The 12,300-nt window shown below is 37.9% G+C and overlaps 1 protein-coding gene across 3 annotated transcripts in view; it reads right to left on the bottom strand.

Annotated features, from left to right (window-relative positions):
- Window positions 1-12,300, bottom strand: part of robo3 (roundabout, axon guidance receptor, homolog 3 (Drosophila)) — a 154,187-nt gene that overhangs the window by 10,425 nt on the left and 131,462 nt on the right. For all 3 annotated transcript variants that reach the window (XM_053516081.1, XM_053516082.1, XM_053516083.1), the window contains 12 exons: window positions 10,956-11,037; window positions 9,104-9,272; window positions 5,555-5,721; window positions 5,171-5,292; window positions 3,761-3,977; window positions 3,498-3,622; window positions 2,414-2,591; window positions 1,967-2,191; window positions 1,821-1,860; window positions 1,586-1,725; window positions 481-756; window positions 226-370 (listed from right to left, as the gene is read on the bottom strand). In XM_053516081.1, coding sequence (XP_053372056.1) covers window positions 226-370; window positions 481-756; window positions 1,586-1,725; window positions 1,821-1,860; window positions 1,967-2,191; window positions 2,414-2,591; window positions 3,498-3,622; window positions 3,761-3,977; window positions 5,171-5,292; window positions 5,555-5,721; window positions 9,104-9,272; window positions 10,956-11,037 — 1,886 coding nt within the window. The remainder of the gene's footprint in view (window positions 1-225; window positions 371-480; window positions 757-1,585; window positions 1,726-1,820; window positions 1,861-1,966; window positions 2,192-2,413; window positions 2,592-3,497; window positions 3,623-3,760; window positions 3,978-5,170; window positions 5,293-5,554; window positions 5,722-9,103; window positions 9,273-10,955; window positions 11,038-12,300) is intronic.

The raw sequence follows: 12,300 nt of genomic DNA, 5'->3' as shown, positions 1-12,300 counted from the left end.
AGAATCAGTGAAGCTGGAAACGTAATTTATATGACTGTTTGGCTTGTGCAGTGTGGTGTGATCCATTTATTACTGTAGTTTATTAGCAGCTGATTGCAAAAAAATTGCTGAACAACAGAATAGCCTATAAATTACTAATCAATACTAAGTGATTAATACTAACCAAATGGTACCAAAAAACTTGTATATTCCTACAACCCTTAATCAGTAGTTAAATGCTCTTACCCCATGTCCTCTATATGTTCATCCTCGTCCTCATCAGAACAGTGTTCGAACTCTGAAGACAGGGGTGGAGGTGGTAAGGGTTCCATCCAGGTAAGAGACGGAGTCTTCACTGCCTTCCCCATTGACTTCTGTTTTGACGGTTTAGCTTTAGGAAGAACAAATTGTGGTTGTAAGTTAATTATTGCAAAATATTCACACCAATCTGAGTCAAAGACAAACATAGAAAAAAGACTTGAATTTTAAAGTAATCTGTACCAATATCTGCTTTAGAGCGGTCTGGCTGAGCATACTGCACACTGGATGTTCCTGGCTGGTTAATCCAGTGGCCACCATCTTGGTCTGGGCTACAGGGGGTCTGGTTAGTGAAAGGCATGATGGGAGTACTAGCATAGGGCGTGGTATGCTGAGAGTACTGGGCAGAGAAACTTCGTAGGTCTTCAGCAGTGGGGTCGATAGTGCTGTAGATGGGACCCTCATTGGAGTCATTGCTGTACTTCTCAGTCTGGTTGAGATAGTTGGAGATTCCAGCTTCTAAAAGTAGCAAAGAAACAGAGCAGAGATTTTGGGGTTTAACCCCAGATTGATAGCTGATCGGCCGTTTTTTAGATAGAGACTTTTTTATATTGCAATAAGTTTTTGTTCAGTTCATGTAATTCAACATGCTATTTTGCTTTGAGGAATGGTGGCACTGTTATACAGTACTTCCATACTGGGGTCAACTTTAAAATACTCTAGTATACCTCCATGTTACAGTGCCAGAAATAAAGGTGTAGTATGATTTTGACTTAGTCATTATTCTATATCTGTGCTACGCTGTTTACATTTTGATTTCTGTTATGACTTCAGTTTATACTTGTTGATTATCTGCACACATATTTAACAAATTATTTAATCCTTATCACGTTTTTGTGGTTGCAGTGTCATGTTACATTATTTAATGTTTTCCTTTGATCATACCCTCAAGGTTTGAGTTTCTGATTCCTTGGCGCTATTGTAGAAACGAGGCGGTTTAATTGTCTACATGCTGTCTACTATCTGCAATAACGTCATATAACCATGTCTTTTCTCCTCTCTTGTTAGACTGATGTGATCATTCACCGGTAAGATGTACATCGTCCTTTTCCTAATAAACAATCAGGATTCATAATTCGGGACTTGTGAAAAAGATTGTAAATTATTTCAATCTGTGATTTGAATTGCTCATATATCAGATTCTTTGATAATATATCCGTATTGTTTCTTAGACATAATAAAGACTTTTATTACAAAAGAAACAAAAGACAAAAGAAAGAATTTTCTGATGCCCCTACTACAGAATATGGAGTAAATCTGCACTGGCTGTATGTCTCACGTTTCTCACCATTGTAGTATCTCTCTGCTGTTTCATGTTTGGTGGTACAGCAGTTGACTGAATCTTTGCCATTATGCACAAGGTTTGTAGTGGGCCAGGAATCTGCCAGCCAGGGGTAGTTGCCCATATTAGAACCCAACACACCAGGTCTAAAAAAAAAAAAAATTGAGAAAACAGAGTATTATTCCAAAGTCTTTTTGGATCTTCATCACAACAGTCTTAACTGAGCACAACAGCCACTCACCTTCCATTTATTCCAGCGCTTTCGCCATGAGGAAAGCCAACTGCAAGGCAAGAAGAACATCATAAGGTCAATTTGAATTGATATGTTTATATAATTTATAAACTTTGAGCACTTTCAAGCCGGTTTGTGTATGCTGTTTTGTCTACCTGCTGGGGTATATGCAAATGAAGTCGCGTAGTGGCTCAGCTCCTTCCTTTTCTTGCGTCTGCAGTATATCCACACGCTGAAGCCCATGAGGATTACCCAGCATGCCCCACCAATACCGGCGATGAAAGCAGGCTGCTTTACTACATCTGTGATCTGCTCAGCAAGACTGACGTTCTGATCCGAGTCTCCGCTCCCACTTGGGACAGGCTGCTCTGAAGGTAACTCTGAGAGTGAGGGGGGAAAAGGAACAAAAATGCGGGTTAGAAATCTAGCTTAGAAATGTTCTACACATCTTATAGTAAACTTTTTTTTTCTGGAATTTAAGATACACAAATCAATATTGCTATTTTTTATTTATACACCAATGCAATAACGTCTGTGTCGATAAAATCACTCATTACATTTCATATAAAGAAATTGTATGTTATGCTGTAATTGCCACTCACTGATAATGACAGGGACTGGCGGGCTGTGTATGCCCACTCCAGCACTGGTCACTGCTGCCACCTCCACCTGGTACAGGATGCCAGCCAGCAGACCTTTTAACGTTGTCGACAGCATGTTCCCATCGACTGTCTGGTTAATGTGGTAGCGTGCTTGAGAATCATTTCCCAAGCACCAGATCTGAGAAAAGAGAGACCGATTTTCTTAGCACTGTAATTACAACAGCACTGCAAGGGCTCAAGTGTCTGAAATATTGTAGTTATTCATAAGGATATAGTGTAGGAGAGAGTACTGAATTTATTCCTATTTCATTTTCTTTTTCTTCATTGTACTTTTGGTCTTTTGTATTTACACTTAGGTCTATGCAAGCATTTCTACCAAACAGTGAAGATACATTACATAATGAACCTAACATAACGACTTCTTCAGATTCTCTATTGACTCTTACTTTGTGAAAGCATCTTCCATCTGCTTGATATTCCAGTAACCATTATATTCACTAAACACTGAGAATATTATATCTTCTATACATTGTGATGATATCCTATGGGGTGGTCGCTGGTGATCCCCGTAGGGAATCCCAAATAGGAATTTTACATATAGATTTATTCAACAGCTTCACAACTAAATTGAATTTCCCTCTGGGATTCAAGCTCTTTGAATCTTGCTAATGTGCAAACCTGGTGTAAGACTCACAGAGTATACATACTGTATACACTACCGTTCAAAAGTTTGGGGTCACTTTCTAACTCCATGATCGTTCCTGATTTTTATTTCTTTCTACATTGTAAAGGAATGCTGAAGGCGTCCAAAAAATGCATTAATCTCCTTTGAACAGTTAATAATGAGATGTCTCTGCTACTTATGCTCTGTAAAGACTTTAATCTGAAGTGCTGTTAATTGTATAGTGTTATAGTTGCATATGTGTTATTTAATAGTTTTAAAATCCCCAGTAATGTTGTAGAATGTAGAAAATAAATCACTAAACAAAAAGGAAGAAATTTGCAAGTGACCCCAAACTTTTGAACGGTAGTGTATGTGAAGTGAAAAACTTTCAATTTTGCCCTGATTATGCAATCCCCTTACCCTGTACTCTTGAATGATACCATTTTGCATTTCAGCAGGAGGAGGTTGCCATGAAACACTAATGCTGGAGCTGTTGCTGTGTGTGACTGTTGACACAGTAACTGCCTGAGGAGGTGCACTGGGGACTGAATAAACAAGATCATAGCACAAATCAAAAATCACCTTTGCCACCATAATCCTGTCATTATAGATATTGTATCTATAGGTTTTGTTTTCCAACAGTGAAAGTGCATTACATAAGTAACCCGAGATAAGAGTCTTACCCTCTTCTGGAGTGCGGAGGATCAGTGGGTGGCTGTCGATGCCCTGGAATTCATTGAAATAGGGCCTGATTTTGACCTCGTACTCAGTGCCTTTGAGCAGGTTGTTGAGGACAGAGCTATGCTCAAGTGCTGCCTTTACATCCTGCTGGAGCCAGGAGCCACCAGTCGGGCGGTAAAGCAACCGATATCCCTGGATGTACTGAGACTGCCGGTCAACCTGTGTGGCACAGTCACTCTCTTAGTTAGATCAGTTATACAATATGGTATAGTACATCTAGATGAATAAGACTGAGATAGAGATGCACTTTCACAGAATTACCCATACAGTATTAAATCAGTTGTGGCAGTTCTTTAATGAATTTTCTTTATGGATATTATACTAATTTTTAATGTTGGGGGACGTTACTTTTTTAAGTAACTAATTACATTACAGAATTACTGTCTTTAAAAAGTAATCAGTTACATTACAGCGTTAGTTTCTGGTAAAAGTAACTAGTTCGAGTACTTTTCCATTGCAGAAAATTTAAACACCTTTGTGGTTCCTCATGCATGTTGTTTTAGTTAAGACCTTTAATTATTCTACTATTATCATTCAGTGAAGTTTGGCCCATAATCTGTTAACTACTAATACCCCTATCTCACCTACGCGGTTTCGCGCGGTCGCGGTAAGTACGGTTCATCATGATTCCGTTTCTCTAGAGATTAGGTTTCTATCTTTCCGCGCGTCGGCCCTCACATAGTCAAACCGCATAGGTGAAATAAAGGTATAACAAAGAATAACAGAGGGGGCGGGTTATCGGGGGGCGGGGCTTATAGGATGACTTTCACACACACGCACACACACTAATGGATTGGGAATGACTGCTGTCTGGCTCACGGATTACATAAATTGTCTAAAAAATAACTAAATAACTGAGTACTTAAATGGCGGACCTAACGCGTTAAATTACTCATTACAATAAAAAAGTAATCCAAGTACTTACTTGTAACGCGTTAAACCCAACTCTGTACATTTTACAGAAATAAATAATATAATGACAATGTACTGTAGTGCTGTTAGTTGCTAAATTCCACCTGCTAGCTAGCCCTCTATCAATATGTAAAGTTCAAGGATAATTTTTTCCTTCACGACACACGAAACCAACCATTACATTATTTCACACTCATGCAATGTTTCACAGCAGCTCAATGCAGTTGGAGGTAAAACCGAACAGCCTGATTCTGTACACAACAGATGCCAATAATTAGCTTAGGTTAACAGTGTAGAGAGAAAAGCCAGCAAGCAGAGCCAATTCTCCTCTGTTTCGACTCCTTGCCATGGCTGCCCTGGCAGTGTCTGACTTTGCCTTACACATATGTTTCACTAATTAAACACCGTGGATTCAGAGAGAGGATTTGGTCAGTACTTACGGTCCAGGTTAGCCGAACACTCGAGGCTGACAGTAGCACAGGCTGCTGCAGTTCTACAGCCACTTCCCCCAGCTCACGCTGAACCTGCCTGTGGTCCACACCCTGGCCTGTTGGACTGACGTCTAAACATAACAAAGTATGAAAACTGTTACTATTGCATTCCTTAAACATGTCTATTCTGAATGCACATTCCGCACACACATACACACTCATAATTATTATCTCAAGTAATGTTAAATCAAATGTTAAATCGTATCTTTAGGAGGACCTGGAATTCTTCGTTGGTCCAAAGATAATCCATATGCTGCAATTCGTTACCTAGAGTTATTAATATCGATTTATCTGGCATGATAAGAAAAGAGTGAGACAGTCCTAAATACCCACCTTGTGTGCGTACGGGCTCTGAGATTGGGCTGGGGTCGCTAAGTCCATAGGCATTAACCGCGCGGATAATGAAGAGGTAGATGGTGTTGGGGGAGAGGCCAGTCACCGTGTGCTTTTTAGATTGCACCAGGTCTGCTACTGTCTGCCATGTATTGCCTGCGGACTGGCTGCAGAAAAAAAAAAAAAAGGAAAGAATTTGTGACATCTTCATTAGTCAGACAGCTTATTAAATTACACAAATCACTGACCTTCACGAGAGCAAAATGAGAATGACCGTTTAATGTGAACATAGTTAACAAACCAACCATAAGATATCTTGAGTATAAAATCAGTGAATCGAGCTGCATCAAGTGTGTACAAGTTTGTGTGTGTGTGTGTGTGTCTGTGCGTGCACTTTAACACAAAATGGCATTCTTATGGCTTTTCATGGGTGAGCTCAGAGATAGCCATTACATGCTCTACTGAATGATGCTGCTCATTCTGGATGTATGACAGTTCTCAGTGATGACAGTTATATTTAGCCGGGTTTACACACCAGGAAGCAAATAGGAAAATGCAAGTAGTGTACACCACGCAGGCTGAACCATGTAACCTCGTGTGTCCAAAAATCTTTGAACCAAATAATTGCACCAAAATAAGTCCCAAATATATTTTGTAGCCAGACTGCTTTTATAGCCTGGGGCATGTAGTATGTGTCTCGCTGAGAGAGAAATTTGCCCCTAAAATAGAATCATATTCGTTAAGATGTGCAGCCAAACATACATTTGAGAAATGCACTCTTAACCTGAAAAGACTCAGGCCAACTGCAAATTAATCATAAAACATAATCTTCCGAATTCTTTTCAAGGAATACTTGATTTTTTTTTTTTTAACTAACCTTTATCCTATGAATCTGTGTGAATGAGTAGTCATTGCTGCAATGCAGCTTACAGAATAAAAAAAAGATATGAATTACAAAAAAAGTAAGGTTAAAAAAAAAAACCTTTAGATTATAATTATCAGTTTGTTCCTGATGAGCAAGCCGAGGACATTGGAGGCAAGGAAAAGCTCCCTGCGATGATAAGAGGGGAAAAAACATGAGAGGAACCAGACTCAAAAGGGAACCCGTTCTCATTTGGGTGATCTCACATAGTGTGATCAAAAATCCACCCCTGCTGTATGGCAGAATGTTCAAAATAACGTGAAATGTGTTTAACATACCGTTACTATAAATACACGGTGCTGATTAAGTCAATAAAGGGTTCTGTATTTTTGAGTTTTTGGATCTTTCAAAGATAAGTCTGAATTTCTGGTTATTTTTTAAAGTGCATCTCTCTAGCTTACAGTAAAGACAGAAAAGAAACTGAACAAGTGTTGAAAAGATAAACTAAATAACTATGAGCAAAATTACAAAAACTGTTGCATTAATGAATTGTTGCATTGATGAAATCTGTGATGTGTTAAACAGCCACATATTAAATGCTTAGTGTTATAATTTATCAGAATTAAGTTTCAAGCAAACATGAGAACATGATAGAAATCTGTTTCGTGAGAATAACTATTGTTAAAAGCACTATACAAATAAAATGGAAATGAATGATTTTATATAAGTATGATTTATCATTCTTCAACAAATAGGACCAACTGCTGTTGTATAAGAGGAATAAAAGGCCACCTCTGTACTGTAACAGCACATTTCTGTCACTGATTATTTTCCTGTAATAGAATTATAACAATACAGATTCACTGGATGCGGATTAGGTTAAGTATTTCTTTATTCCAAGTATAATCAGAGTTAAAAAACTGACATTACTCTGGCTGTATTAACAGACTGGAGTCATACCTCAGACTATCCACTTCTGTATTATTCCATACACATGTATCATCTTTCCACTGCTTTCTTTAATTGTCAGTGGTTAACCAAGATCTCGCTTCTGCATTTGGAGGTTTATTTTCCCTGTGAGTTTCTTCTTGCTGCAGATGCAGCCAATCTGCACTGTTCGAGAGAGGCATGAACACTGGGAGGCTCGTAAATATTCAGCTCGCAGCACTGAAAAAGAGAGGCTATAAATCCAAGGTCACTTTGGCCATTGCCTGGGAACAAACGCACACGCCTCCTTCCTCCTCTGTCCTTCGCCCTACAGTATGAATTCATATGGCTAGATAAAGAAAATAGAATGCACTCTGCCCCTTTGTATTGTTTTATAATCATAAAAAAATAATAACAGCGCTGATACGCTTATAAATATATGCCTTTGCTTTATTTGCGTTCTGCATATGCCCTGTTTCTCTTTCCTCATCTTCTATCCATTTCTATCCATCTCCTGGCCTGCCTTCCCATTTCTCATCTCTTGCCCTGCCTTCCCAACACCACAGGTAAGGAAATGTTATTGTAAACACTGCATTCAAGCCTAGAACACTCAATAAAGAATCAATTTGGGGTCATGTGCTACCGCAAGCCACTGCCTGAGGGGCCAGAGAATGGAGTAACGTGCAGTGTCCGTGCTTATGTGTGTGTGTTTGTGCAGTGCTCTGTTGTTCAGCCTGCATCGCACCCTCCGTGAGCACTCACTGCGAAGCCCACAGGACCTCAGCTCTGTAATTAGAGCGAGCCCCATTACAGCGGGCTTACAATAGCCTTAAGAGTCATCCAGGGGGACTGGATTTGAATTCATTAGCATGTCATATATTCCCGCTTTCAGTCTGTCTGCGAGAGCAGCCCACATTCCACAGCTAAATTTAACAGGCATAGGATTTTGTCCTTCCCGAATAAAAAGGGGCATGAATTCGAAGCACGAGAGACTTAAGTGTGGGTTAAAGTTCACACCCTGAAGTGTGTATGTGTGATGAGAGGGAGAGATACAGGAGGAGGGAAGGGGGTCAATAATAGGGCACCTACAGGGCAATACTTCCTCATGTCAGTCATGCTTGGCTAGCATAACTGTCACACTGACACTCAATTAATAAAAAATGAAGGATGTCTTATAAGAGTTGCCTCTGGCAGGAGACAATAATATCCAGCAGAAGGGAGAAAAAAAGAAAGAAAGACAAGACAAGGCAGTGGGAAGTCGGTGAATGTACTGTAAGTGTCCAATGGAGTGAACAAATGTCTCAGCAGGTATATGTGCACTTGTGGCACAAGCGCATATGTGTGTGTGTGTGTGTGTGTGTGTGTGTGTGTGTGTGTGTGTGTGTGTGTGTGTGTGTGCATGTGTGTATTTGTCAGTAGCAAAACATCGTAATTTTCTTTCCATCACTTTAAAAACTGCATTATTTCGGACCAAATAAGAAATCCTTAAAAATCAATGTTTCCACTTACAGCACTAGAAATGGCTCACTTAAAAAAAAAAATCCATGGAATAGCTCATAGTCCTCTTCTATTGTTTTCAGAAGAAAAATAACAAAACCTTCATGCATTGAATTGCATTCATTTTCATGAACAATCAGCTAGAAGCTTTTGTAAGAGTGCTCCGGCTTTTAAACTGTATGACGTAACATTGTAAACGTGTGTTTACTTTCATACATAGGTACATAAGACGTTCTCTGGAATACAGTGACAGTTTGTCTTACCTGAAGGCCTCAATGATGTAAGAGGTCACAGCAGAGCCACCCTCATGGGCATTAGGCTGCCAGGTCAACGTCACGCTGTTCCGTGTCACATCAGTCACGACAGGTTTGTTAGGTGGCCCAGGCAACTGATAAGGCTCAGAGACTGGAGCCATAGCCACATTTGCACTCTCTGTAACACACACACACACACACACACACACACACAGGCAACAACACTTTACGTCAGTACTCTGCCTGTAGGTACACTGCTTTTCTACTGGCTTTATACACTTTATCTCGCAATTCTTTTCAATGCAGAAATTCATGACTTGCCCCATGACAAAAAAAATGACGTCATAAAAAACATATAAGATTTTGTTTATTTTGAAGTTAACTGTAAATAAATATAATGTTTATTTTAGGGATGCACCGAAATGAAAATTCTGGGCCGAAAACGAAACCGAAATTTTTGGATGCACTTGGCCGAAAACCGATACCGAAACCGAAAATGGCTTCATTAAAAAACATGTTTAAAATATTTTCTTTTTGTTTGTATTAAAAAAACTACAAATTAATTAAGCAATCAAACTTTTATTGATAATAAATAACAGTAATAAGGCTGTTTAACAATAACAAAACTTGCTTCCAAGTGCTTCCAAACCGCCGACATACTCCGTGTTTGATGCGTAATGACAGCGCGAACGAGACGGGAGGATGGGAGAGGCGTGGCGACAATTTCGGCTTTTATTTTCGGCGCTTTCTTACGTTTCGGCCGAAACCGATAATGCTATTTCGGCCAAAAATTTTCGTCGGCCGAAATTTCGGTGCATCCCTAGTTTATTTATATATTAAAGGTTATGGGTTTGGCTAGATTCAAGAATATTTTACTAAAGCTGTCATTTACTGTAGCTTTACAAGTAAAATATTCTTGAATCTAGCCAAACCTATCTGTAAGTTCTTAAAATAAGATAACTATAAATTAAAAATAAGAATATTACGCTTATTAAAATTGCAAACGAAAAATATTTTGTTAAGTTTGCTAGTTTTTATGAATTTATTTTTTGATAGAAGCAAGATTATCTGCCGGCAGAACAGGACATTTTTAGCATATAATTTAAATAACATTTGACTAGAAATAAGCTTTAACAATCCTATATTTGGTTTGCTTTAATCTTATTATAAGAAATTAAAAATTGAACATTTCAGTTGCTAAGAGTTTTATTTTTAGGTATTTAATATCTTTACTTCAGATGTATATACATTATCTATCATATTTCCTATCTTATTATTACAGTAAACAAAATAAGCAACATTAAATCTATTTCTATCAACCTTCTATTAAACTTAGAAATCATTAAAAAATGATCGTACCTAATTGGCGGATTTATTAAAAAACATATATTTACAATTTATTGAAATGGATTTATGGAAATACTGATATGGTCAAATAATTTAAAGTTGTCCTACTACAAGTTTCAGGTGATCCTAATCAAATGGCAATATAGTGTTGTTGTTTTTTTTTTTTTTGCCAATTTGGTTTAATAATCAGCTGAATTTCATAAACTAATACTACAGTGGAAAAAAATTTCCAAAGGACATCCCTGAGTTTAAGACAAAGTTTAATAGCTTGTCACTTTTGAAGCGCCAGAACTCTCTTCTGTTATTGTCACTGCAGTCTTTTCTAATTAGATCAGTCAGTCACTACTAATGAAGGTAATTCTATTTCCTGTTGCACAAATTGACAATGACAATGTTTGTGTGGGGCTATTCCACTGCTAATGATAACAAATACAACACAACACGGATGAAAGAAAAAGATGTACACAAATAAAAGTGCACCAATAAAAACAAGTGTGTGGGTCTGAGTGTTTACCTTTCACAGTAAGTACTCCACTCCAACTGGTCTCACCGCTGGAGCTGGAGGCGACACAGGTGTAGACCCCCGAGTCTGTTTCCTAGCAACAACAACAGAATCAGGGTCAACATTTGCATGGACGCAAAACATGACTGCACTCGCACCGTGATTGATCGGTACACTTAAAATTCATCACTTCGCCCATTATTTATTAATAAAAACGGTTAAAGTTACTATTCCAGTTAAAAAACTTAAGAAGAGTGCTGTGTACTAAAAGCATTATAAAAAATATCTCTGGACAAACAGTAGTTGCATTTACCATATACTCTATATATAAAAATGTTTGCATTGTCATACAGGTGCACAAATAGGGAAAAAGAAATAAAAATGTGCTTTTACATATGATAGATGTCTATTATAATAGATGGGGAGCAAACATTTATATTATTTAAATACATCCCTATCAGACGTATAGAACCAGAAAAGTACCTATCAGAAAAAAAGGGCTGCCAGCAAAAAAACTAACAGTCCTTGTACTGTATAACTTGTCAAAATTTTATAGCAGTGTATATATAAGAGATTTCTACAGAACTGATGGGGTTTCGTTTAAAAGAACACACTGTAAAAAAAAAGTTAAAGTTCAATAGAGCATGCATATCTACTTAGAAATTCCTTAGAGTGTTATATTCCCATGGACAAAATAAACGTACGTTTGTACGTAAAAAAAAAGTGTACTCAAAATCTAATTCATAATTTTGTTCCCCTTGTTACATTTAGAAGGCGGGTAAATAAAAATTACCATCACACTCAGTAAAGAGTTACTTGATCGTTAATAACCATATTGTGGATAAACTCACATCATCTTGAGGGGCGCGTTTTGAAGCAAAATTCAATAAAGTCCTACAGAAATGCTATAGAACATTTAATGGAGCATAAAATAAATTTTAAAACCTGATAATTATCTGCTATAGGGAATAACCTTTGGAACCTGCTATATGAAGTAACCTTTGAAATCCTATTCAAAATATTTTCTCCTTATTATAGCACAAATAAGACAAATACTGTACTGTATATACAGTAGGAAACCTGTCAGTGCCGACTATCACGACATACCACTCCTGAAACTATTTTAATCAGTAAATATTGCAAATGCTTTAAATGTTACACTGGTTCTTTCTAAAAAATAACCATACATACAGTAAATGGTACAATTTCATCAAACTGAAGGATTAAACCGGATTCACAAGATTTGTGTCTACAGTTACTTACTATCCTGGCAGCAGTGTTACTCTCTAGTATGAGTTACTCTGTGGGGTGTGTGGTGTGGTGTGTGTGTGTGTGTGTGTGTGTGTGTGTGTGTGTG

Source organism: Clarias gariepinus, chromosome 17 (assembly GCF_024256425.1).
Source record: "Clarias gariepinus isolate MV-2021 ecotype Netherlands chromosome 17, CGAR_prim_01v2, whole genome shotgun sequence".
Taxonomy (NCBI): Eukaryota; Metazoa; Chordata; class Actinopteri; order Siluriformes; family Clariidae; genus Clarias; species Clarias gariepinus.
This window is presented reverse-complemented; position numbering and strand designations above follow the sequence as displayed.